Here is a 26,964-nt window from a genome sequence, read left to right on the forward strand (position 1 = left end):
AATTTTCTCCTGGTCCTATCTACCTTTTGTTTTTCAAATGGTGTAGAGTTGATTTTTTCTTCCTGTGAAGAGAGTGCAGGAGCTCAGGAATCTGGTCTTTTGAGTTGCTTCACAGAGATAGCTTTAGGCCTTCCTTCTTTTCCACTTTCTGGGATAAATTGTTTACGGTCATCATGGCTGATTTTCTTATGTATGTTTTTGGATGTTTCATTGCTAGTAACTGGACAGAATCTCGTCTCAAATTCTTGTTGCTTTTTCCCTGGAGACATGCTCTACCCCAAATTAAATGCCTTACTTTTATATTTTTGACGTATGGGGAATGGTGGAGAACATGCATTTATCTGTTCTTGTCCAGGACTTCGGAGTTCAGCTGGAGAAAAGTCTGCCTGTACATCAGTCTTCTTGAGATTTGTTCCTGGAAATGTGAGCTTCAGAAGCATTACTAAAATGTAAATTTGTCCATTTAAGGGTAGGCAGTCTAATTGTTGTGCTTTACTTGAAAAAGTAGTGGGAACTTTAATCCCCCCCTTTTTTTTAGATGAATAATCTAGATGTGTAGGATTGGATCTACAACATTACCTTCCCACATCCTTCTGTGCCTGAATGATTCTTCTGACAGTGTTGGGCTTAGTTGGGCATGTACATATTTTTATGTTCTTATTACGTCTGACATTTTGAGTGGTGTAGCGATTCAGTAATTTGTGTTACTTCCCAGTAGTACTTGATTCTCCAGTTTTTCTCAGTTGAGATTCTTCTATGTAGAGTTTACATATCCTTTCTGTATATGCATGGGTTTTCACCAGGAGCAGGAGTTTCCTTCACCATTCCAAAGGCATGCTGTAGGTTAATTAGTGATCCTTCAGATTATCCACAAGTTTGCCTGTTTTTTGTATGTCTGTGAGATACAGTGAGCTGGTGCCTCTCCAGGAGTGAAGCCATGTATCAACTGACTGCTGAGATAGGCTCCAGCTCCCTTGTGATCCAGATTTGGTTTAAATAGGTAACCAGAAATGGATGCCTGAAGCTCTTTTTTTTAATATGTAATGTGGTGGAGATGTCAGCCTTTTAATCTGTAATGTTGTCTAAGGTGGTATATATACATACATATACATATACATACGCATGCACACACACACACACACGCACACACACACACACACACACATATGGTTTACTATCAAAATTTGGAATGGCAATTGTACGATTGCCGCTTGGTCGAGATTACGGTGCGCAAGGTCCACAATGCTGAACTGCAATATTACGAACCATAGTAAAGATAGTAGAACTTCATTCTTTATTATGAGTTTGGCATTGTGAATGGCAATTGCGGTACAGTGGGGAGTGGGGAATTTCCCCCTTTCCTCACTGTAGTGCGATATCAGAGATAGTTTATTTAAGTTGCAGAGGATGCGGGAGGTGCAGGGGGGCTTGCCCCCCCCCTGCAAAACATACAAGCTAACATGGACTTTCAATTCCGATACTTCGGTTTTATGAATGGGACCATTTTGGTTATCAGTTACAAGATTTTGAACTAATCGGTGTGTACATTTTCGTGGCTTCAGTTCAGCATTGTGAATAAATGCACAACTGCTGTTCTGAATTTTGATAGTATACCTATATGTGTGTGTGTGTGTGTGTGTGTATATATATATATATATATATATATATATATATATATATATATATATATATATATATATATAAAATATGGGTCTACTTTTAGTCAGCGAAATTACTGTTCTTTGAACTCCAAACAGCTGACTCCACTTTAGCGGACTTCCATTTTGTTGAACTGTCAGACTACCGAAATCCTTTCCCTGGGAAAGAAACCACTTGGCCACCAGGGAAAACAACTGAACAGAAACAAATTAAACCCACCCAAGTGGGGGCATTCACCCCCCACCCCCTGCCTAACTAAAAATATCAGCTCCGAGATCACACTACATTGGGAAAAGGGCAAAGTTCACCCTGGTGGCCAAGTGGTCCTTTTCCCAGGACATTGATTTCGGTAGTCCAACTAGTGTCTAGTTTCCTTAGAGGAACTTCCCCTCTCTTCGGATACTTCCCCAAAACATCCCACTGAGGAGGTTCCCTGTAAGGCAACATGCAAAAGGAAACACATATATTCCCCTATGGAATCTCTCACATAGGATACTGACTTTGATGAAGGGGAAGGGTTCCCCAGATCTCCACCTGATGACGTCTGATTTGGAAGCATTCTAGAGATTCTTAAGCAAAAAAAGATTAATGGTACTCAGATACTCCCTCACTGGAGGCGTCGGTATTTCTGGAAGCTTTTGGTTCTGACTCATCTACATTTTGGATGACTTACCTGCTGATAAGCTTATTGATTTTGTCCGTTGCTGGGCATGGAACAAATCGGACTCTCTCAAACCAATTCTCCTAGCCCTGATAAAATGTTTGCATGGTTCAGTCCATCCTGCCCTTTTTCTGCAATGGCAGTTGTATGTGCTCAGTTGATCTTCAGGATATATATTATTAGAGCTTTGCCCTGTGGTCTCACCACAGCCTCCAGGGTATTTAGCAAGTATTTGGTAGTGGTAGCAGCTCACCTGAAATTGCTGGGATTGTGAGTGTTTCCATATTTAGATGACTGGCTCTTCACCACCCCAACCAGATATCTCTTAGAACAGTCTAGGAGCTGTTTGCTCCAACTTTGTCAATCACTAGGTATTACATTCAACATCTTCAAATCCAAACTACAACCCATACAGAGCCCTGAAGTTCATTGGTGCCCAGTTGAACACAGCAAGTCAGACTGCTGCTCCGCCTGCAAATCATACAGATACAGTCAAGTTTCAAGTACAGCAAATCCTTGTTCATGCTGCTCCTCCAGTCAGACTTGTCCTTCAAGCTCTAGATTTGATGGCAACTGCCACAGTCTTAGTTCCTGTGGCATGTTTCTATATGTGTGCTCTGCAGTGGAATCTAGCTGTTCAGTAGTTTGTTCTGCAGCATCCTCTATCCTTCCCAATCAAGCTTACTGGGGTATGCAAACATCATCTTCCTTGGTGGATCCAGTCAGATGGCATTTAATTGTTCTGTCCTTTCATTCTGTCACCTCCACTGGCCACAGTGACTACAGATGCCACCCATTTGGGTTGTGGGGGGAGTGCATGTCTTGGGACAGACAGTCCAAGGCACATGGTCCTCCCAAGAGACCAGTTTTGCACTGTCCGCACATCAGTGTCCTGGAGATGAGAGTGGTCCTGTTAATATTGCAGGCCTTCCAAGATGTTTTGCCTCTCAGGACTATTGCTATCCAAACCACCAACATGTCTGTGGTCTAGTACATCAACAGTCATGGGGGAACCCAGTCTTACACCCTCTGTTGAGAGGCAACAAGAGTGTGACAGTGAGCGATCTACTGCAACTGCTTTCTAGTAGCAGTGCACATTCCAGGGAAATCCAATGTACTAGCGGACAAACTCAGCAAGTCCATTTTATTTCATGAGAGGTCTGTGTTTTATTAAGGTATAAAAGGAATGATGTTTTAAATGAATAATGAACACTGATGAGGGGTGATTTCCGAAAGCTCTGTTCTTGTGTGAAATAAATTAAGCATTTCTACATGTTGGTATTTGGTGTTTTGAATGGTCTGTCAGTCATTCAGTGGTGGAACAGAGTTTCTGTCATTGGGGTCAAACTTACAGATATCTCTTTGCATCTCCCCACAACAAATGCAGCAGGTTTTTTGCTCTAATTCCCCCTCAGAGGGAGTCACTGAGAGATGCTGTAGTCCACGTTTGGCCCTCTGGTCTGTATTATGCATATCCCCTGTTACCTCTGATTCCAAAAGTCTTACAGAAAGCACATCAGTTGAAGAGCTCAGTTATCCTCATTACTCTCATTTGGCCTTGCCAAGTGTGGTTCCCCCTTTCTTTGGTCTCATTTTTGATATACACCATGGATACTGGTCCCCCATCCAGACCTTTTCTTACATCCCTTGGGGATAAAACATCCCAGTATTCCAAGCCTCAGACTAACTGCATGGTTTCTTCAGTTCTCATAACAGCTGGACAGCCCAGGCTTTCCTCCCTTTTTGACGTATACTTTTATCTTCCCAGAAAGCTTCTGCAAGGAAAATGTATGAGTAAATGGAAGCAATTCTCATTTTGGGCTCTTAGTAAAGACATTGATCCCTATACTGCTCCTCTTTCTCCAGTTCAGTTCTTAGCTTCTCTTTTTCAAGAAGGTGCTAGTTTCTCCACAATCACAGTTCACTTGGCTGCCATATCAAATCTTCATTCTGGAGTTTCTTCCTTAGCTTCTTCTAAATTGTGCGAGGGCTTTCTAAAAGGCACCTTCTTACATAGGCCCCAGTGAAAAATCTATCTCCTCCATGGGATTTGACAGTAGTACTTCAGGGGTCGATGCAACTTTTGAACCTTTAGCTCTAAAAATGATTTAAAATGTTTGTCTTGGAAAACAGCATTTCTAGTTGCAATTACTTCTGTGAGGAGAATTTCTGAACTCCAGACTTTGTTGCCAAAAGTAGTGTCTTCATCCAGTATCAGTCAAACAATTCTTCTGCCTGTCTTCTTCCCTAATTTTTCAGTTTAGGGAGAGAACATGTTACATCTTTTAGGTGTACTTAGACAGCTACATTTTTATCTACACAGGACTAAGGATCTCAGGAAAACTGACCAATTGTTTGTTTCTTTCTTTCTCACGGAACAGGCTGGGATCACCAATTTCTAAAGTTACCCTGGCAAAATGGATTACTGATTGCATTCCCTTTGTGTGTACTCAGCAAGGCCTCTCCCTGTCAAAGCCTCCTAAGTCTCATTCAGCTAGAGCCATGGCCACTTCTGCCTTTAGGTGTAGAACTTCAGTTGATGACATTTGCGCAGCAGCTACTCGGTCCAGTGCTCATGCTTGTGTTATTCATTACAAACTAGATTTGACTTTGGCAACTCTCCGGAATATCCTTCCAGAAGGGCCACCCAAGATTCACATAGCTGAGAACTCTGTGCCATACGTTCAGGAAGAATGAAAAGGACAACATCAGATATTAAAGGTATGTACTCAGTAGAACTATGTGTTGTTCATTTTCATTCTTCCTCATCTCCCCACCCTCCTTCCCCCTTCCTGTTATCTTCTAGAGTGATCTCATGGATCTTTCAGAACCGTTTACTTCCAGAAATTTGCCCTGGTGTACTGTTACTTCTTCCTACTCTATCTTGGGGTATATAAGGCAGCAAACCTGATCAGAAGTATTGTAGGCTAGAGGGATTGGTAGAGAGAGAGAGGAGCTCGAGAGTTGGAGAGATTCTGTGGTATGTGGCCGAGTTGGATCCGAGGTCTGATCTGTAACCCATATGCCGAGGAAAAATGAAAATGGACAACACAGATGCATAGTTGCAGTGAGTATATAACATTAATTTCACACCTGTGCAGGCACTGTAGTAGCATTGTGCAGCTTTTTCTGCTTCCCTAGCCTGTTTTTCTTTCACAGACACTTGTGAACTTCTGTGTAGATCTGCCTTCAGCATTCCCAGTAAGTGCACTCTAGAACCCAATTAATTTCTTTGTGAACTAATGTAGCTGTGTTTTTTTAATGTTCCCCCTTAAGTTGTCATCCATGCTTTCCTTCCTTTAATTTTTTTTGCTCCTTACTTGCTTCTTTCCCCTCCTGCTCATGTGTTCTGTTCAGATGTTGTGTGCATGACATGATAAAACTGATTCATCATAGTTGTATGTTTTATGTCTGAGAAAAGGCTTTAGAATGTAAATATTGTCTGTCCCAATGTGCAGTATGTTGTTGCTACATACAGGAGTTAACGAGAAGAATGCTGGCAGTTACATTCTCAAAGAAACGATGGCTTGTGTTGCTCTGTTCATTGTTCATATGCTAAAATATATGTTTGCATTTTCCATTTACAGTGCTGTCTACATCAGTTTGTGTCATGAACGTAAACATAAAAAAAAGATCTCTCTTTTTTTAAGAAGTTTCTGTTTTGTTTTAATTTATCCGCATTTTAAAATCTTCTGTCTTAGGTCTTTCTGCCTTTAGGTGCTTGGACTGTATATACTTAATGCTGTTTGTTCCATATTTGGACATGGTAATTCATTAATTGTTGATTTCTGTAAAAGTATAGCATGAGTATTTATTTATCATCTGATATATGAGCAGATTTCTTTCATCAGGACTTGCCTTCCTAACCTCATGTTAAATACAAAAAAGTCCTGGACTATTAAGCAGTGCTAATTCGTGCATTTTGATGGCCCTCTCCATTGTTGTCCACTTAAAGCAGTTGACTATGTCGTATATTTCTTGGTTACTTTACGAATGGTCCTTCATGTAAGAGTCTCCAGTAGAAAACTAAGGGAGCGTACTGCTTTTGTTTTAAGCTTTTGTGGTGTCTGACTGTATTAATGATCTGCGATAGTTGAATGAGAAAGTGTCCCTCTGTTCTTTGTACCCGACGTCTGTATGCATATACTATAACCTACAATTAGAAATGCTGTTAAAAGTTTAGTTAAGGTAGCTGTAAAGTTGTACTTCCATTTCTACATCGCGTAGTTCATAATGTTAAATATGAATGCTAAGTTCTGTAAATATTTTTTTCAGGTCTTTAGGACAAATCAATGTGCGGGTGAGTTTGTGGTTACCTTCCCTAGAGCTTATCATACTGGATTCAACCAAGGCTATAACTTTGCAGAGGCTGTGAACTTCTGTACAGCTGATTGGGTATGTACTTGTGTGCTATTTTTGTACTCTTTCAGTGGACTGACTTCAATGGTTTTGATGTGTATTGAGGTGGTGGGGAAGGTACTTCCATTTTTGTGTTGCACATATTGTTGCTTCTCATACCAATGCAAGTCTTCATTGCAAGCAAAAATGTAAGCGCATTCTAATCCTTGGCTTTGTGGATTTGATTGGTAAAGCTGTGATTGTTAACAAGGTGACCCAAGTTCAAATAGTAGCTTAGGTGCTGGAAGAGTTGGATAAGGAAGGGTGAGAATGAGAGGATTATGCTGCCTCTCCCATCCTTGGGGAAAGGAGATGGGGATCGTAGTCATCCAGCCTGCTGCCTTGCACATGGAGGCTTGCATGACAGCATGGCTGTAGGACTGGAGAAATGTGATAATTGCTCTTGTAGGGGGCATGCACGTAAGCTTATGCACACTTTAATGAGAGGGCATAGGATTCCCCCTGTTGTGATGCAGATGGTCATGTCAACCACTAGGCATGAGATTAGAGCCATACATATATGCCGTCATTACTGGGCTGTCAGCAAGGACACAAAACTACCACGAAGGCTGCCTGTATGATGGCAGTACAGGGGAATGAAAGGCCTTGGCTTATGGGTGGGAAGCTTTGTTGATCAGCTGGCACAGTAGCAAAAATTATGTAGAGGAAAAAGGACATGCTTAAGACACGACAAAGTGCCTTGGGGTAGAGCACAAAACAGGCAGTTGCAAGGTGTTGGGTAACAGTGTACAGAACCCATTTTAAACTCGTTATGGACAAGCAGCAAACTGTGAAATAATGTGTTTAATAATAGCAGCATCTTTTTCAATACGAAACCGTGATTTTCAGACCTAAGTAGCTGACTGCTTTGGTAGCAGAACTATATTTGCAGATCTGGCATGGAGGAACCATTTTTGCTGGTTTATATGTGACATTTTCTTCCCTTCCTCATCAGTTTACCTAGTGCTCTTTGATTCGAGGCTTGTGCAGATTTCTCCTCTACACATTGTGACATCATGTTCAATACCAGTCAAGCCATTCCTATTCCTTAAGCTTTGCAGTTCTTTTCTGCTTGAACAGTTTGGATCTCCCATATTTGGGCATAAAGCACCAATTCCATGTAGATGTTTGTGTGGTTGTGAAGTTGCAAGCAACAATCTGCAATCCACGCCACTACTGTTAGCTGCTTGGAAGGAGAACATGATAGGGACACCTTCATAAGTGCTTCTTATTCAACCTGGCCATTAAAAGACACAGAAAGAGCACCTCCTGGTCTACCTTGCCACTATGAAGAGTGACGTTGAAAATGCAAAGCACAGGGATCTCTAGCAGCCAAGCTTTTGCTAGAATATCTTCAGTGGGCTAGAGGGTTGGACAGCAGATGTTGGCCAAACCTTTGTGTATGTAACTCTGTTCCCTAAATGTTCTCCATGTCTTCATATGTCATGTGCAATTTTGTTAGTGTGATTTGGCTAATGGCTCCCTTCTGCCACCCAGTGGACCTGTGGCTTCCTCCTCCTAGGACAGAACCAGACCCATTCATTCCTAAGGCAGGCAAGAGGGCTACGACCCTTTCATTTTTCCTATGGTAAGAGCCCAGTCATTCCCCTGGAAGGTGAGAGGCAGGTGTTAGGGAGTGGGCAAGTCTGCCAGTCATGAGGAAGCTCCCTGACTGCTTAACTTTCTCCCTATAGGGAGTTTTGATGTCATGATTGCTGCTTGCAAAGGGCGAATGCATGCCACTGCATATGCCAACCTCCCCATCCCCCGCATGCATGGCACACCATTGTGCAGCCTGAACCCCCCCCCAAGATCAGCCACTCAGTCCCGTGCTGCACAGCCTGGTTACTCATGCAGCAGTTCGACTGGTCAAACTCAGGTTGTCTAAGTCTTAGTGAGTGCTTTCCCATATGCTGTGTATTTGTTCTGAGTTAACAAGTGTTAAAGTTCACTTCTTTGTTCTGATTTGATAGATGGTTAGAGGCCTGTGAGATTTGTACCCCAAGCAGTTACTTTTGTGGGTGCTTCTTTTGGTACAGGCAGTACTTAAACCCTGATTGAATGGGTGGAGCTCCCTCATAGCCAGCCTTCTACCAAGTTGTAGACTCCAGTGTTCTCTTTTGGAGCTCTTTATTTGGAACCTAAGAGTATTTTCTCCATATGTCTCTTAGGTATAACAGGTCTAAATGAATCAGAGTGATGAGGGGCCACTATGTCTTCCCAAGCTAGGGTCTGTGGTTCAGGTCCTAGACTTAGGTGTAACTGTGGTCTGTCATCTCAGATGCAGAAATTCACTCTATAAAATGTCCTGATTCTAGCACTGGCCCAGGTTCTGACTTCTGAAGTCTCCACATCACTATAGGTGGCTGTATCCTGGTTTCTGCACCCTCAGTGATGGAGATCTCCTTGTTTCCACACCCTCACTGGTAGATATCACCTTGTTTCCACAGCCTCACTGGTAGGATGTATCCTTATTTCCATACTCTTACTGGTAGATGTTTCCCAGTTTCCACGCCCCCACTAGTAAATGTGTCACTGAATCTCTGTACATTGTTACCCATCACCATGCAACTGCCTGTGTTGTGTTCTACCCCAGGGTACATTGGCCTGTCTTAAGCATGTCCAAATGAGATCTAAGGAAAGGTGGGCTTTTTACCCCATTTTCTGACTTAGTTTTGTCCAAGATGGCATGGTAGCAATTGGCTGCCTGTGGCATTTCTGATTACATTCCAGTGTTAAATTTCTCCTTTTCAGTCTGCGTGCTGTCATGATTTTTCATTGAATTTGCTTAGTTTTCTGTTTGTAGCCATGCTGGTGACTGTTCTATTGAGTGCTGTCCTGAAAGTTTATTGTTTCTGTTGGACACATTTACCAGAGAATGCTAACAACTCTGAAGGTTCTTACCTGAATAACAAGCTACTTACACAGTGCAGTATTCTAACCGTAGAAGTTATTCTGTTTAGTCTGCCCTGCAGAGCTAGCAATTGGACTGATTTACTATGGATTTTTTGGAGGGGAGCTAGGCATTGTTCTTTCTGGAGTTCTGGGTTTTAGGGAGGTTGGTATGTGTTGCTGCTGTACAGAATCTTCCAACTACCTTTGGTGCACTCATTTGGGATGGTGTGTATGTTGTGGCATTTGGACTGTGTGCATCTGTCTTTTCCTGCTTCAGCAAACTTCAAACACTATCTTCTTATACTTGTTTCATTGTTTCTGTTACTTGGATGCTTCTGGGTCCGTAATGTGTTGTGGTTCAAAGAATGAAGATTGCTGTCAAGTTTATCAACAGATTCCTCAAACCATGGTCTGTATTTGGATTAATTGTTAATTATACCATGACCCCCCCCAAAACGTGCATGCTGATTGGCCAGCGTGCCCATTGTAAATCGAGTTATACTAATGGAAAAAGGTCCGGTCGCCCGGACTTTTTTCCATTAGTATAACTCGTTTTTTTAAAACACTGTCTCGCTATGTTAAATGGGTTTAACATAGCGAGACAGTTTTAAAATAAGCAACGGAGATCTCCGTTGCTTATTTTAAAGCTGTCTCGCCATGTTAAACCCATTTAACATAGCGAGACAGTGTTTTAAAAGCAACGGAGAAAGCAAGATCTCCGTTGCTTTTTAGCTATGTTAAACGAGTTTAACATAGCGAGGCAGTTTTAAAATAAGCAACGGACATCTCCGTTGCTTATTTTAAAACTGTCTCACTATGTTAAACTCATTTAACATAGCGAAACACTAAAAAAAAAAAAGCAACGGAGATCTTGCTTTCTCCGTTGCTTTTGCTCAACTCTGATGTACCGCGCAGGCGCAGTACATCAAAACTGCCGCGGATGCCAGACATCTGCGGAAGGGCAGCAAACAGGCATTATACTATGCCATTATTTAAGAAAGTAATAGTTTCTTTTCTTAAATAATGTCATGGTATAATAGCAATAACCCACGCCTGGGTGTGGGTAATGCTATTACCACGGTTGGCTTTGTTTGGTCCCTCGGGCTTTGCCCTCGGGACCAAACCACGCCAACCGTGGGTAAATTTAGCATTACCCACACCCAGGCGTGGGTTATCGCTATACTATTAACTGTAGTGAATCTTAGGAAACTATCCCCTTGAAGACCATTTGGATGTTCTTTGCTTCTCATCGAGTCTGTTTAATTGCACCATTGCACATGCTTTTTAGTGTATTTTAACTTTGTTACTAACTTATCTACTGAATAACTACATGCCTCTGCTGTATACTTTATGCTCATATTCAGTTGTTTACTTAGTCATGTAGATTGCTTAGGCTTGCATGCTTGAAATTGAAATTGCTCCCTGGAAGGGAATCTGAGAATGCAGAGGTCATCATTTCTGAGAAAGATAAAGATAATTATACCTTTCCTTCTTATAGCTATCTGTAAAATGATCCTCTCCTTTGGAGAAACACTTATGCTCAAGAAGTGCACTATGGATAGGCCAGAGTCTTTATTCCTTCTTACAGAAATTGCTGAAAGAGTATCTTGGAAAGGAGAAGGAAAAGAAGACTGGGAAAACCCCCCTCTGTGGAGCTGACATCAGTAACAATACCTTGTGTACACTCTGAAAGTATCTTTAGATGCTGCTGTCACCTCAGCTCTGAGAAAGGCAGATAACCTTCTACATGTTACTATGTGGGCAGGTCAAGGCATCAGTGTGTGGACATCTACACAAGCTTTTTGCTCCATTACAGATTCTGGACACCAGAGCATCCTGGCACCTGACAGGGAATCCAGAACTTTCGAAAGTATAGGTAAAAGGGTGTTTGCTTATTTATTTATTTCACATTTGTTTACTGGGAAAGTCCGACTGGGCATGGATCCCATTTTCAGTGGAGACCCGGAGATAAAAGTTTCACAAAGATTAGTATAGTAAATACAGTAAATACAACAGACATGCTTATAAATTACAGTACGGAGTCCAAAAGTTAATAAGGTGCAGTTTCAAAGCCAAGAAAGGAGCAAAAAGTAAATATACTATAAGGAGCACAGTGTGTTGCAGTAAACAGTACAGTTGAAAGGACATTTTGATCAGTCGTTTGGTTATATAAATCATTTGCTTGTACAGTAAACACACATTGATTAAGAGTATAGAAAGGAGTTGTTGCAAGCTTTCATAAAAGGTTAAAGCATGATATGATCTAATTAAGTGCTCATCCTCCACAATGGGGCACAGATCCATCACACATTTGTTTACTCATTTGCCTTTCCTGTTCAAGCTCCTCCTTCCTGGTGACTCAAGTGCAGGAAAAGCTTTCATCACTCCTTGAGTTTGATTTTAAGGAGGAGCTTGTTAACAGTTTGTATACATTTTTCACAGAGGGCTGTTGTGCTTCACTGTAATTTTGACTGTGCTGTCACACAGAGGCATTTATCTGTGCGGGATGGAGTGGTGGAGGCTTTCGTCCCTCAAGAAGGAGCTCAGGTGGGCAATCTTGTATTCCCCCTTCTTTGACCAGGTCTGTCAGGATATGGATGATGCCCTCCAGAAGAGGAATCAGGCTCTCACAAGTTTAGAAGGTGCATATTATGATCGACTGTACTACCTCATTTTCTACTTGAACTGTCCAGCTATCCAAGGAGAAGGAGAAAAGGCTGTTTTGTGTATGTTCTCAGTCAACTGTCAGTCTTACCTAGACTGGCCATCCAGGTTAAAGTTGCATTTGAAAGTGGCTGTGCCAGCCCAGCAGTTGCTGGTCTATTGCTTAAGAGTGCCATTGATGGAAGGCCATTGTCTCATGTTTTCCCCACCTTGAAGCACCATCATGAAAGACCGGTAGCTTTTGTACTTGATTGTGAATTAGCTACATGTTGACTGTTTGGTTCTTCCACATAAAGGGCGCCACTTAGAGACCTTCTCTAGAGAGCTGTTGGTAGAGACACAGATCCTATTCCTCAAATGGATCCATAGAGACTGTCCCTGCTTCTGAATGAGACTGGGGGTGGGTTCATTCATTCTTTTCTCTGTCAAACTTTATTGCAACACAATACACATAATAAGGTAGAGAAAGTAAAAGAAAATTTGCAACACTGGAAGGAGACGATGCCCCTCTCAATCGTATAAAAATAATAATAGGCACTGTTGTGTTAGCTCATCACTAAGCATGTATTTAACACATATCCGCTCACGCTCCATAAACAGCTAATTTTAATAGCCACCAAAGAATGCAGCAGAAGTTGACTCCATGTCTGGTAAATTTAGATGCCCTCCTTTTTCTTATGTTGCAGTATTCTTAACATGAAGGATTCACTGCCAAAGGCTATTCCGACATTCGTCCAGTATACAGAAGACTTTAACCACTGCAAAGTATGTGGGATGTCGCACTTAGGCCAGCAGCCTGCATAGGCCATAAAAGTGACGTCTGCACGTACCATCCTCAGAGCTTCTCTGCTGCCAGTCTGAATGCCATCTTACGATCGTCTGTCTGCTAGCCCGAGTTGTTTGCTGGATACAGGAGATTCACATAAGTGCCTCATTAAGGTTTTCTTTTATATTTTTTGCTACTACTTTTTTTGCTGTGAGGTACATTTTATCCAAAAAGGGCAAGTGCCAATGTGAAAGACAAATTCCACATAAAGACAGTCACGGTCAGTGCCTGTTCTGCGTAGGGCCCAACCACGACCACAAGTCCTGCCCTATCTGTAAAGCTTTCCTTCCTAAGACCCTATGTAGCCGCCTTTCCTCTCTTAATATTTATTTTGAGAATCAGAGACTGAAAAGGCTAGCACGTGGTGTTATGGAGGGTACCTTGGGGTGTTATTCTGAGCTTACTCTGAAGAAGGCTATGAAAGTTAGGCCTGAAGCTTCAGCTGTGCCTTCCCTCCCCTTCCAGACATGTCTCTCTCGAGGCCGATGTAGGTTCAGATTCTAAGGTGGGTGCCACATTGGAGGCCACAAGGGATCCTGCCATTGGCATGTCCTTGGAGCCTATGCAGGTGTCTACTTTGGACAAACCAGGGGAACCAAGGCTCATTATTTCAGAAGACCCTTGAGGTATTCCACAAATTTTAGTAAGGGAGGATGTACCAGTGAATGTCATTGAATGTAGGCCTACGTTGGGTCCCTTCACCTTTCACAGGGCTGATGTTCCTCTTAAAAAGAAGTAGAAAACCAAACATGTCTCTGCTCCACAGGACCCACCTGCTGATTGGCAAGCTTTCACATAAGGCTTGTTCAATACCCTTATGGCTCTTAAACCTCCCTCGGGGTTTCACTTCCTAGCCCTTTAACTTCTTCACCACAGAAAAGGATTAGAGTGCATGATTCTTCTGAAGAGGAGGATTCCTCAGATGATGAATCCTTGGCCCTACTCTGCTGAGATTACCTCCCCCTTGGAGTATGCCTCCCCTAAGGAAGAGTCCAATGGCACAGTTTCTCCTGATGAGGATATCACCTTTGGGGAGACTATTGCCAGGATGAAGGAGTGTTTTAATTGGGACTGCTCTCATGTTTCTGAGGTGGGGAAAAGGTACTATGATTTGCTTTAAATGGATTCTCTCTCTCCTACAACTGTGACTCTGGTTTTACTAGCTTTTCTTGATGCCTTCTCTTCTGCATCAGAGACTCTGGACTCCAACCCCTTGCCCCTAGAAGGCCAGACAGGTTCTATAAAGTTCCAGAGGACTGTAAATTTCTTCGAAAATGTCCATCAGCAGATCCAGTGACTGTTTCTGTGGCTGCTGATAAATCTTCTAGACTATTGCCATCCACTTCTCTTCTCCCTTTAGAGAAAGAGAGTAAGACCATAGAAAGGTTGGGAATAAAGGTTTAAACCTCGACCACCCTAGCTTTCCATGCTGTCAATTACCAGACCCATATGACCAAGTATGCTTTGGCTCTCCTTTCACAGGCTACTCAGCTTCTCTCTGACCTTCCAGAGTCAGAAGGTAAGTCGCATCTTTCATTAGTTCTTGGTGCTTCCTCCCAGGTGGCACACCACTCCATTAAATCTAGCTGTGATGCAGCTGAAGCATCTGCTACAGCAGCTACATCTGGTTCTGTTTTGAAAAGATACTCCTGGTTGAGGCTTTAACCACTTCCAGATGTCTTTAAGGCTAAATTACTGGATGCTTCCTTAGATAATAAGGCTTTATTTGGGGCTGCAGCAGCAGACTTCTTCAAGTCCTTACAGGCGGAAAGCAAAGAATTACAGGATCTAAAACACATCTTTGTATCTCTGGTTTCTAAATTCCAAAGGAATTACCCAGCTAAAACTTGTTTTGTTAGAAAACAATCTTGCATTCCTCCTTTCAGAAATATGAGGGGTGTTAGGAAACCTACTGATCTGATGTGGTTAGTCTTCATTCATTCCTTACTTACTGATGGGTGTCACCCATTACAAGAAGCTCGTGCCAGCCAAAAAGCTCTTGAGCTAAGTCTTACCCGTAGTGCCCTTCTCTATATTATCCCAGATCTCGTTTGCCGTGTACGAACCAAGACGTGTCAAGCCTGCTCTCAGCTAAGTCCTGTAAAGCTTTTTCAAAAATTCTCTCTCGTTATACTCTCTTTTTGGTTATTTCTATTTATATTGCTAGCTTATTGTTAGTCGTATATTTATGCTTAGTTGTGTGAGTTTCTCTCTTTCTCCCTTCTCTTTTACCAAGTTTGGTACTCTTTGCACCATTGCTGGTACAGGCCCTTACCTCTAAGGTATTTCCCATTACCATTGTTGGCATTCCTTTTTCCCCTGCCCTTTCTTCAAAAAAAAAAAAAAAAAAAAAGAAGAGAAGAAAGACTCCTTTCTTCTACCTTGTTGTGCCAAGTGTGTTTCCTTTCTTTTGCATTTGATCTTGTTGTGTTGTGTTGTTGTGGTTCAATTGTATACCTTTTTGGTGCTAGTATGTTTGAGAAAAAGGGTACAATTGGGTTTAAGCGCTGTTATCAGTGTGACAGGAAGATGCCTAATGTGGACAGCCATACATCCTGTGTCTACTGTCTGGGGGTGCCACACCTTTCTGTGAAACTCCCTTGTGGGATTTGTAAGGCTTTTAGCTCCTGCACATTGGCGGACATCAGCACCTACTCCTCAGACTTCAACACCAATATAGACAGCGATACTGACTTCCCTTTCGGCACACAAAATAGTTATCCCTATGCTGGTCACTTCCCCCCTACCTGTACTTCATGCTGGTCCTTCAACCTCGGTGCCAAAAGGAGAAATGATCTCTCGGACCCGATATTCCCCTTCGGTGGATCCGTTTCTTGGTCATCCTGACTCCCCATCAAGGATATCCACTAGTTCTTCCAGGAGCCTTTCGGAACTGATCATAGTGAGGCTTGTGGGATCAGCTCCTGGCGGCCAGAGGTTTTCCAACACCCTCCAAATCTTCCTTCCCACCCAGAGCCGAGGAGTTTTCTCCACTGACTCCTACATACTTTCCTCCTTCGACCTCCCTGGAGGTATTGGAGCCTTCGAGACTGATGCCAACCCCTGTTCCAGCTTATTTCGCTCCATTGGTAGACCTTACCATGGCTCCGGAACCTACCCTTTGGTCTTCGACTCATTCATCTGTCGGCACCGTGATCCTTAGTATGGCTCCTGTTGTTTTTTCGGCGCTGTCTACTATGGTTCCCGTTGCTTTGGCAAAACTGAGTCAGCCTGTAGCACTTTCCCTGGGAGTGGGTTCATCAGAGTGGGGTGTGACCCCGGTCCCGAGGTTGTCTTTCTCAGTTCCGGGCTACCATCCCTCTTTGGGCAGACCTGCTTTTCAGATGATGGAGAGGACGCTTGCCTCGGTGGGTTCTCAGCTGCTACCTTTGGTGCCAGAGACCCATATCTTCCTTTCGTCTGAGCCGCAGTTGACACAGCCCACTACTCAAGGACACTGGGCACGGGAACTTCAAGACATCCTTCCACGAGGTACCCACTGTGCAGAGTCCTCTTCAGATGCCCCCGCTGAGGAGGTACCTCGCAAGAGATCATGCAAGAAGAAACACATGGATTCCCCCGAAGAATCCATCACTGAAGATACAGACTACGATGAAGGGTAAGGGTCCCCACGGTCGCCCCTGAGGATGTCTCCTTTGTAGACATACTTGGCGATCCTTAAGCAGCGTGGGGGTGGCTGGAAGTCCACCACCCCTTCCTCAGAAGAGTCTGTATTCTTGCGGGCTTTCCATGCCCGGCCCTCTACTTCCTGGGTGACCTCGCCTGCAGATGTCCTGGTATAGGTCATAGTGCACCGTGCCTGGACGAATCCAGATGCCATTGAACCTATACCCTGGAGACCAGACAAAATGTTTTCTCCCCAGAAGGCAGTCCACACTGGTCCAAGGGCCTGCCAGTAGATGCTATGGTTGTGGCAGCGACCACTAAGAAAGAGCTAGCTGAGGAGACCTCTACTGTCCATCCCCCAAACAGTCTTGGGCAATAGACAGACTTGGGAATCGAGTGTTCTCTTCAGCGACCTTTGCCATTCAGTCCCTGAATTACCTGGAACACTTCACCCGGCTTCAGAGAGATCTAATCTCAGAACTTTCAGAAACCCTTGCAGGAACAGTCGCTGAGGGGATACGTGACAAAGTTGCCTCACAGCTTGCCACCCTAAAATCTATTTCAAACTCCTCCATGTGGTTGATTTCTCATTCTACCAAGGGGACAGCTAGAGCAGCGAGTGCAGGCATTGTCACGAGACGTCACGCCTGGATGCGCCTATGTGACTTTGGCGATCCCTTTAAGTCTTCCTTCCTGAAAGTCCCCATAGAAGCCTCTTCCCTTTTTGGTCAGTAGGTAAAAGACACGTTAGCCAAGTGTGAAAAGAACAGGAAGACCTTGTCTGTGTTAGGCATACATTTTTCCACTCCCCAACGATCATATTCCAGGAATCAGAGGAGTGGGAAAATGTGGTACAAGAAATCCCAGGGTCCTTTCTGTGACATACGTGGCGAGTTTTCCCCCTGGGGCAGAGGGGGAAACTCAACTGGAAGATGCCCCTTCAGAGGCAGAAGGGGTCCGCATAATCGGGGATCCAGAGATTCCTTCTCTGGACAAATCCTATCAGCGCTCCTGAAGAATGGCCCGATTGCTTACCTCTGGAAGCAGTTGGTGGATGACTTTCTCTGCAGCACCTTGCCTGGCAAACGATAACCACAGATCATTGGTTGCAAACGATAATTGCCAGAGGTTACCACATCCCTTTCGACCTTTACCCAAGTCAGTTGACGTGTATTCCTGATGTTCCACCCAGTCAAAGGGAAGTAGCAGCTCAAGAAATCCAAAAGCTGTTCCAAAAAAGCGTCATCCAAACTGTCCCACCAGACCAGATAGGATTTGGATTCTACTCGAGGTTCTTTTTAGTGTCAAAAAAGACAGGGGACTGGAGGCCAATTCTGAACCTCAGCATCCTAAACAAATTTGTCAAACAAACAAAACTCCGAATGGTCATAGTTTAGTCTAAACTTCCTTTTCTGAAGAAAGATGATTGGATGTGCTTAATAGATCTTCAGGATGCGTGTTACCACATAAAAATGGACAGACACTCCAGAAGATTTCGCCGCTTTCAGCTGGGAGCCAATCACTACCAATTCCGAGCGCTGCCCTTTGGTCTCTCTATAGCCCCGAGAGTGTTCACCAAATGCATGGCAGTGGTAGCAGCTCACTTGAGACTGCAAGAATTCTGGGTGTTTCCATATTTAGACATTTGGCTCCTCACCACCCCAACCAAGCATCTACTGGTTTCAGCCACTCACTACATTCTACAACTACTGAAATGCTTAGGGATAACAGTAAACAGTTGACTCCTTCTCAAAGAATAGAGTTCATAGGAGCAATTTTCAATACTCAATCTTTCCTAGTCTACCTCCCACTCCACAGACTGGAAAGACTCTGGTCTCAACTACGGGTGATACTCTGTTAGGACAAAGCTCCAGCTCGGGCAGTTCTTCAACTACTAGGGTCAGTGGCAGCTTCAATAACAATAGTTCCACTGGCAAGACTGCACATGAATCTCTTACAGTGCCTTTTGCTAATGTAGTGATCCCCCTTGACTCATCCCATGTCCTTTCAAGTCAGGATAACATATCGGTGAAAACCAGATTTAATTTGGTGGATGAAGCCAAAAGAATACCTATGGAGTTGCCCTTTCTCCTGCTCTCAACGCAGAGCCACAGTGACCATGGACACCTCCCTCATTGGGTGGGGGTGGGGGGCATTTCCAGGGAAGGATAGTCCAAGGCATTTGGTCACCCTTGGAGGCCAACCTGCATATCAGTGTTCTAGAAGTGAGGGCAGTGCTTCAAGCATTGCAAGCATTTCAACCTGTTCTCCCTTCAGGAATGATTGCCATCCAGTCCAACAACATGTCAGTAGTCTGGTACATCAACAAGCAAGGGGGACCAAGTCCTCCCCATTGTGTCGAGAGACCATGAGAATTTGGCAATGGGCGATGACTTCCAACCGCCTTCTGTTAGCAATGCACATTCCCGGGGATTCCATCGTGATTGCAGACAAATTGAGCAGATGCATTCTCCTGCCTCACGAGTGGTCCCTCATTCCTGTCATAGTGGCGGAGATCCTCATTTGCTGGGGCCAGCCTTGCTGCGATCTGTTTGCGTCCCCTGCATATCACAAATTCAGCAGCTACTTTGCCTTAATTCCCCCATAGGGGGAGTCCCCGGGGGATGCTGTGCTGCACGATTTGCCCACGGGACTTCTTTATGCATACTCTCCCCTTCCTTTGATCCCACAAATTTTGAAGAAAGCTTTACGGTTGAAAAGCAGAGTAATGCTCATTGCACCCTACTGGCCCCGACAAATTTGGTTTCCCTTCCTTTGGCCTGACCTAGTACAGCAACCTTGTATTCTGGATTCAACTACAGAACTGCTGTCGCACCCACAGGGGTTGATTCATCCGAACATATCGAACCTCAGGCTGACAGCTTGGCTCCTCCACTTCCAGTAATTGCCAGACAAAACAACCTCTCCTCCCTGTATGTGACATTCTTCTGGCTTCCCATAAACCATCCACCAGGCAACTTTGTGTAAGTAAGTGGAAAAGATTCATTTGTTGTTCTTGCAAAAATGGAATTGAACCTTTTTCAGCCCCGCTTTTTGCAGTTCTAGATTACTTATCTAACCTTTTCCATTCAAGGGCTGCAGCATCAACTATTCGAGTACATTTAGCGGCAGTCTTCAACTTTCATAATGGTTTTGAGGGCTCTCCCTTGATTTCGCACCATCTCTGCGAAACTTTTTTGAAAGGAGTTTTACACATTAGACCCCCCCCCCTTCAAATCACCGATTGAGCCCTGGAATTTAACTTTAGTTCTTCAGTTCTTGACTCATCCTCCCTTTAAATTGGCTGCCAACTGTAATCTAAAATTTTTATCCTGGAAAACCTTGTTCTTGGTGGCCATTACCTCAGCAAGACGTATTTCAGAGTTGCAAGCTTTGTGCACAAAACGTCCTTACATAGTGTTTCATAAGGACAGAGTATCACTCCTGACTAACCCTTCCTTTTTACCCAAAGTTATTTCAGACTTGACTATTAATCAAACCTTAAATGTACCAGTTTTCTTTCCAAATATTTCTAACAAAGGAGAATATGCACTACATTTGCTTGATGTGCAGACAATTGCGTTTTTATCTCGACAGAACTAAGTCATTATGAAAATCTGATCAGTTATTTGTGTCATTCTCAGGACCAAGATTGGGGAGACTTGTGTCCAGTTACCTTGTCTAAATGGTTGAGAGACTGCATTTGTTTCGTTTACCGACAGAACAAAGCCTCATTGCTGTCTAAAATCAAAGCACATTCCACACAATCAGTTACGACGTCTGTTGCTTTCCATGCAAGAGCTTTTATGGATGACATTTGTGCAGCAGCGACATGATCTACCCCTCATACTTTTATCACTCATTACAAATTGGATTTGGTTTCCATGGAGAGAGCTTCCTTTGGTTCAGTGGTACTCAGGAACATTCTTCCATAGGACCCCCCAGGAAACAAAGTAGCTAGGGACTCTGTCCCATCAGTAAGGAATAAATGAAGATAAACCACATCAGATAAAGAAGTTATGTTCTTACCATACCGTTCCATCTGTGTTGTTGCTCTTCATTCATTCATTATCCCCCTCCGAAAGACTCCTAGAGGTTCAGATATGGTCCTAGCCTATGATAAGGAAGTTGCTCAGATAAAGTCTCCGATTTTCTTTCCTTTCTTTATGGGCAAACTCGATCTGAGGTAATATAGAGAGGGGCACTATGGGTAAAACTTAGCTCGAGAGTTTTTTGGCAGACGCAAACTTGTTATAACAGCTGACTCTGTTCCGAGGACAGAACCGACACCCATCAGTAATGAATGAATGAAGATCAACAACACAGATGAAACATTATGGTAAGAACATAACTTCTTTTTTTCCAAACCCTCTCAACCTGCTCCTGCTCAAAAACAGCCTTTTCCAGACAAACCATGTAGTCTTTGACTGTCAACCTTTTCTCTTCCACTTTCCTTTCTTTCTTTGTCTTTCCCTGTCGCTTCCAATCTAGGACCATATCCCTCAAGATTCATGGGTCCTCTCCATTATCCACAAAGGGTATTTCATGATGTGGGAAATTCTTTAGTATTTCATGGGTATTCCTCAACCACCTCTAGAGCAACTACAGTTTTTCCAGAGGTGCTCCAGGTATTGAAATCCCAGGGAACTGTTCAAGAAGTTCCACTGCACCAAAGTGTAAGAGGTTTCTACTCCAGGATGTTCCTGGTTCCCAGAAAAAATGGCCCTCTTAGACCATTCTTGGTCTTTCACACCTCAACACCTTCCTAAAGGTCCCAAACTTCTGCATGCTTTCTCTGCCTACCGTGTTTCCCCTCATCCTTCCATTGCCTTTTTTGATCTCTGCAGACATCAAGGATGCTTACCTTCACATTCCCATGCATCCCTTTTTCGGGAAATATTTGTTTTTTTCTGTTGCTTCAGCGCATTTTCAGTTCTCTGCTTTGCACCTTGGTCTCTTTATGGCATCAAGAGTATTTACAAAATGCTTGGCTCCTATGATTGCGTATTGCAGACTCAGATCTTTCCATATCTGGACAATCTCCTGCTCCAGGCACTTATTCCAGAGACCTTACAACAGAATCTCTTTTTCACTGTTTCCCTTCTACAAAGTTGCAACTGGGAGTGTGTCAATATGGTTTGTGATATAAAATGCTTGCAACTGGGATTGTCTTGGTGTGGTTTGTTTTCATTTATATAAATGTATGATTGCTTATGTCGTAAGTGATGGTTTAATAAAGATGTTTCTTGTTTAAAAAGGGGGCAGGAATTGAATAGTTTTTGTAATGTTGCTTAGGTTATGTGATCTATAGCAATATATGTGAAGCATAATGTTTGGTAATTTTAACTTGTTAATACAGTTTGATTACTTCTGTGCAAATGCAAAAGTGGCTATGTCACATGTGGGAATTCAATAAAAATGTTTAAAAAAAGCCTGGGTTTCCCAATAAATTTCCAGAACTCTTTCCTTACCCTGTCACAGGACCACGTCTTCCTGGGGTGCAGAATCCAGACAGACCGAATGTTGGCTTCTCTTTCGTCCCCCGTCCCCCCCAGAAAATTCTGTTTCTAACCAGGTTCTTCCAAGAACTTCTTCCCCTAAAGTCTTTTACATGCTGGGAGTTTCTCTGCCTTCTAGATTTCATGGCATCCACCATTGCCATGTTTCCTCTGGCCAAACTTCACATGAGGAAATTTCAGTGGTATCTCAGAGCAAACGTGCACCCACTGGGCTTTGTTGTCCCTCTCCTTCCTTGCCTGAAAAGTGAACTTTGTTATTGGATTCAGCAGATTTCCCTGAACTCAGCCCTTCCTCTGCATCTTTCTCTTTCAATTCGGGAGTTGTTCACAGATGCCTCAGACATGAGCTGGGGGGCAGCCTTTATATCCTTGAAGGTTCATGGACTTTAGTCCCTTTCTCAAAGGGTAGAGCACATAAACATAAAAGAGATGAAAGCCCTGCTGTTGGCTCTAAAGACCTTTCACTCTTTTTCGTCCAGGTCCTCTAAAACTGTTTATAGACAACACTATAGTTCTTTGGTATGTAAACAAATTGGGGGGGGGGGGGCAAAATCTTTCTTTATGTGCAGGCTAGCCCTCATAGCATGGGGACTGGCTGTTCAGTACCAGGTTACCCGTCAGGCAGTGCATATCTTCTCCAATCAAAATGTAGTGGCAGACACTCTGAGCAGGTCCATGACTCAATCCCAAGATTGGATGCTTCACATGGATGTATTCTCCAGTGAAGGGGTATTCCTCAAGTAGATCTCTTTGCCTCCCCTTTGAACAGAAAACTTCCAAAGTTTTGTGACAGAGTTCTAGACTGCCTGGTGTGGAAGGTGGGGCGCCCTTTCTCATGGAAGGAGAAGTTTCTCTCTGCACCCCCCCCCCTTTCCTCTTATTCATAAAGTTATGCAGAAGATTCAGCAGGACAAACCAAAAATCTTGCTGGTGACTCTCTTTTGGCCAAGACAGCATTGGTTCCCTATTCTTCTGCATTTAGCCAAGACCAGTCATCATAGGTTACCTCACAGGGTGGATCTTCTCCCACAAGACAAGGGATCTCTCATACACCCACACCTGTCAACTCTACATCTGACACTGTGGGTGATAGGCTTCTGATTCCATTCAGACACCTCTTTTCAGAGGCCATGCATGGGGTTCTGCAGGAGGCCAGAAAGCCCAATACTAGGAATTCCTACTTGTCCAAATGGAAGAGATTTTCCATCTGTTGTCTTTCTCATAAACTAGACCCACTTTCTGTGGATGATCCCTCTAGTTTTATCTTACTTGTGTGAACTGCTGAAGGGTGGGTTGGCTTATTCCTCTGAATCAGCTCATCTGTCAGCAATTTCTGCTTGTCTGCCTTTGTTTCCTCTTCTGTCCTCTAATTTGGAGGTTAAACTCTTCCTTAAAGGAGTCCTTTGCATCAAACCTACCAGGAAGCCTGTTCATCCTCCTTGGGACCTCAGTTTTGTCTTTGAAAAACTCACTGTGGCACCGTTTGAACCTGCAGCTACAGCTAATCTGCAACACTGTACTTGGAAGACTATGCTATTATTAGCCATCACTTCAACCAGGACGGTGTCCGAACTTCTAGCCTTTACGGCTTCTTCTCCCTTCCTGGTTTTCCATAAAGACAGGGTTTCCTTGTGTACTAACCCCATCTTTTATGCCCAAGGTTGTGAATGAGTTGTCCCTTAACCAATCTATTCATTTGCCCACTTTTTCCCTTCTCCACAATCATCTAGTGAGAAAGGTCTACACACCTTGGATGTGTACAGACAACACAGATTTTACTTGAATAAAACTAAGGTTATCGGGAAATTTGATCAGCTTTTGTTTCTTTTCATCCCAGGGCTCTGGGAATGCCTGTTTCCAAGCAGACCATTTCCACTTGGATTTTTAAGGGTATTTCCTTTTGTTATGTTTTTTGTGGTAATAGCCTTTCTACTCCTGTTAAAACTCATTTGTGAGAGCTGTGGCTTCTTCATATGCTATTTTTCAAAGGTTTGGATGCTAACTCCATCTTGGAAGCAGCTACTTGGTCTTCCATTCATATCTTCACTAAACATTATGAAGTGGATGGCATCTCCAAATCTAGAGCTGGCTTTGCTAGAGCTATTCTCTATGGCATTTTGGAAAGCACCTCTGCTCCTTCCCCCTTCCTTTCATCTTCATGAGCTTTGATACTCACAATCATGGTAATACTGCAACATAAGAATAGAAGCACATAGAATAGTTGTGTAAAATTTTACCATAATCATAGATGTCTTTCTCTTCTGCATTGCAGTATTCTATCCCTTCCACCTTCCCCCAGGTTTTTGTCTTTTTCCCTGGATGTATGCTTACCTCCTTTTGTTCCTTAGGCTGATGGTCTTTCTGGGGCATGCATTTCTGAGGATGGTATGTGTGGACGCCACTTTAATGGCCTATGCTGGCTGCTGGCCTATATGCAACGTGCCACACACCTTGCAGTGGTTAAAATCTTTTGTATACTGGCTGAACTTCAGGACTGCCTTTGGCAATGAATCCCTTGTGTTAAGAATACTGCAACATAGAAGGGAAGGACATCTATTGTTATGGTAAGACTTTACATAACAATTCTTTCTACCCTTTTTCAAAAATGTCCTCAGCATGTGATCTTAAAACAAATAGGGTGATAATGCAACACCTTTTTCTTGGACTCAAATCCTATGCAAGCTTCATGTAAGACAAAACCCTTACACTGTCTGTATCCAGATGGCATAATCTTCTGTCATTCATATCTAATTCCCTTCCTGACAGTGGTCATAAGACTCTCTCAAAAAAGAAAATAATAGCTTACCTAGAAGCTTCAGAGTGTGGAACCTGTTACAGAAAAGATGCCCCAGTGAACCTAACATTTTTAGACAGCATTGCTTCAGACACGCAAATAAGCCTCTGTGCATGTCCAGCTTCAGATTCTGGTTTATTACGCTGTTAAGTTTGAGCAGTGTGATGGAAAAAAACACATGTACTCAAAGAGATAAAGTAACTGATTAACATAAACTTACCTCAGAGATTTTTAGGCAGCAAACTTGAAATGTGTGGAGCCACAAGGATGAAAGAGCAAGCCTTAGAAAATTCAGGATGCCTCCCATGGGTAGCCGAGCAGTGAGAGCAGCTTAGATATTGTGGCAGGAGCAGCTCTTTAATATAGGGGAGGTCCATGCTATGTATTGTATGTGACTGAAGAGCAACAAATTTAAGCTCTAAAGAAGCCGATTTAGTATAATGGTAAAGTTATGTACTTGTTTATAACTGGGTGGCAGATTTTTTTAGTTTTCTTCAACTAGTAAAGTTCATAGTCCGTAATCCATAGATACAAAGAGTTACTGTAGATGTCCCTCTATTCATATGTTGCTGTATTCATGACATCAAGGAGTTTGCCTCTGGTGAACTCTCGTACAGCTGGCCATATACAAATGTTAAATGCTACTGCTAGGGTGCGAGTGACATCCCATGCCTCTCTCGGGCATCAGTCATAAACAGACACCAGTTGTATAGTGGACTTCAGCACACACCTCTTCAGAACTTCTTTGCTGCCTGTGTGACTGCCAGCTCCAGTCATTGCATTGCCAATAGAAGCGTTTTCTTCATCCAACTTCAGATAAGTACCCCTAAGGGGTTTTCTGTTTTGTTACTTGCTACTGTTTTTGGTTACATGTTGGGTAGGAAGGGCAGGTGTAGGTGTGGAATGCAAATTCCACATAAGGATTCACAGAGTGATGCCTATTCTGCCTAGGCCACGAACACGACCATACCGCTTGTAGTATTTGTCAGGCTTTTGTCCTCAAGACCCATAGAAGCCGCCTTGCAGCTTTAAAACTGTATCTTGAAAATCAGAGACCTAAATGTCTAGCATCTAGGATGGACCAGATATCAGAACACTCAGACAAGCCCCTAGTCAAGAAGGCCAAAAAGAGTAGGCCGGAGCAGAAGGCTGCAACCTCCACTCCAGCCGTCGCAGTCGAGGCTAATGAAGGCCCAGAGTCTGAGCCAGAGTCCTCAGAGCTAACATTGGAGGAAGGCCCGGAGGAAATCTGTCTATTGCCCGAGGACACATCCCGGAGGGAATCTCAGGCGTCTGATTTGGTCGCTGAAAGGGAACCTAAGCTCGTTATATCTGAGGACCCGTGCAGCATCTCCCAAATCGTGGTATGTGAGGAAATAGTCTCAGATGTGCCCCCCCCCACCCTTCGCTGCATTTCTGAATCCTCTCCCCCTGAGTCCCATAAGAAGAGAAAACAAAGTTAAACATATTTCTCAGCCTCTGTCTGCTTCACCTGTCGAACAGCCTTCAGATTGGCAGGCCTTTACCCAAGGCCTGCTCAATGCCTTCCTGGCCTTGCATCAGGGCCCGACCCCTGCACAGGTCTCTACGCCCTCTACCTATAAGGGTCTGCTCTGGATGTCTCTTCAGGAGAAGAGGATTCATCTGATGATTAATCCCTCACCTACTCTTCCAGATCGGTTCTCCTCTGAGATATGCTTCACCAAAGGAGGAGTCTAACGGCACCGACTCCCCTGGTGAGGAGCTCACCTTTGATGAGACCATCACCAAAATGCAAAACTTTTTCAAATGGGATAGCAGGCAAGTTACAGAGACCTAAAAGAGATGCTATGAATGAACTTCTTCTACTGGAGTCTCCCAGCCCTTCTGCTGTGCCCCCAGTACACCCTGCTTTTCTGAATGCCTTCCTGGCTGCCTCAAA

The 26,964-nt window shown here is 43.5% G+C and overlaps 1 protein-coding gene across 1 annotated transcript in view; it reads left to right on the forward strand.

Annotated features, from left to right (window-relative positions):
* Positions 1 to 26,964, forward strand: part of KDM5A (lysine demethylase 5A) — a 2,605,143-nt gene that overhangs the window by 1,142,750 nt on the left and 1,435,429 nt on the right. Inside the window, exon 13 of the mRNA XM_044088480.1 lies at positions 6,596 to 6,715. Within this exon, the coding sequence (XP_043944415.1) occupies positions 6,596 to 6,715 (120 nt within the window). The remainder of the gene's footprint in view (positions 1 to 6,595; positions 6,716 to 26,964) is intronic.

The sequence above is a fragment of the Protopterus annectens genome, chromosome 11.part0 (genome assembly GCF_019279795.1).
Source record: "Protopterus annectens isolate FY-2018-M chromosome 11.part0, PAN1.0, whole genome shotgun sequence".
NCBI lineage: Eukaryota > Metazoa > Chordata > Ceratodontiformes > Protopteridae > Protopterus > Protopterus annectens.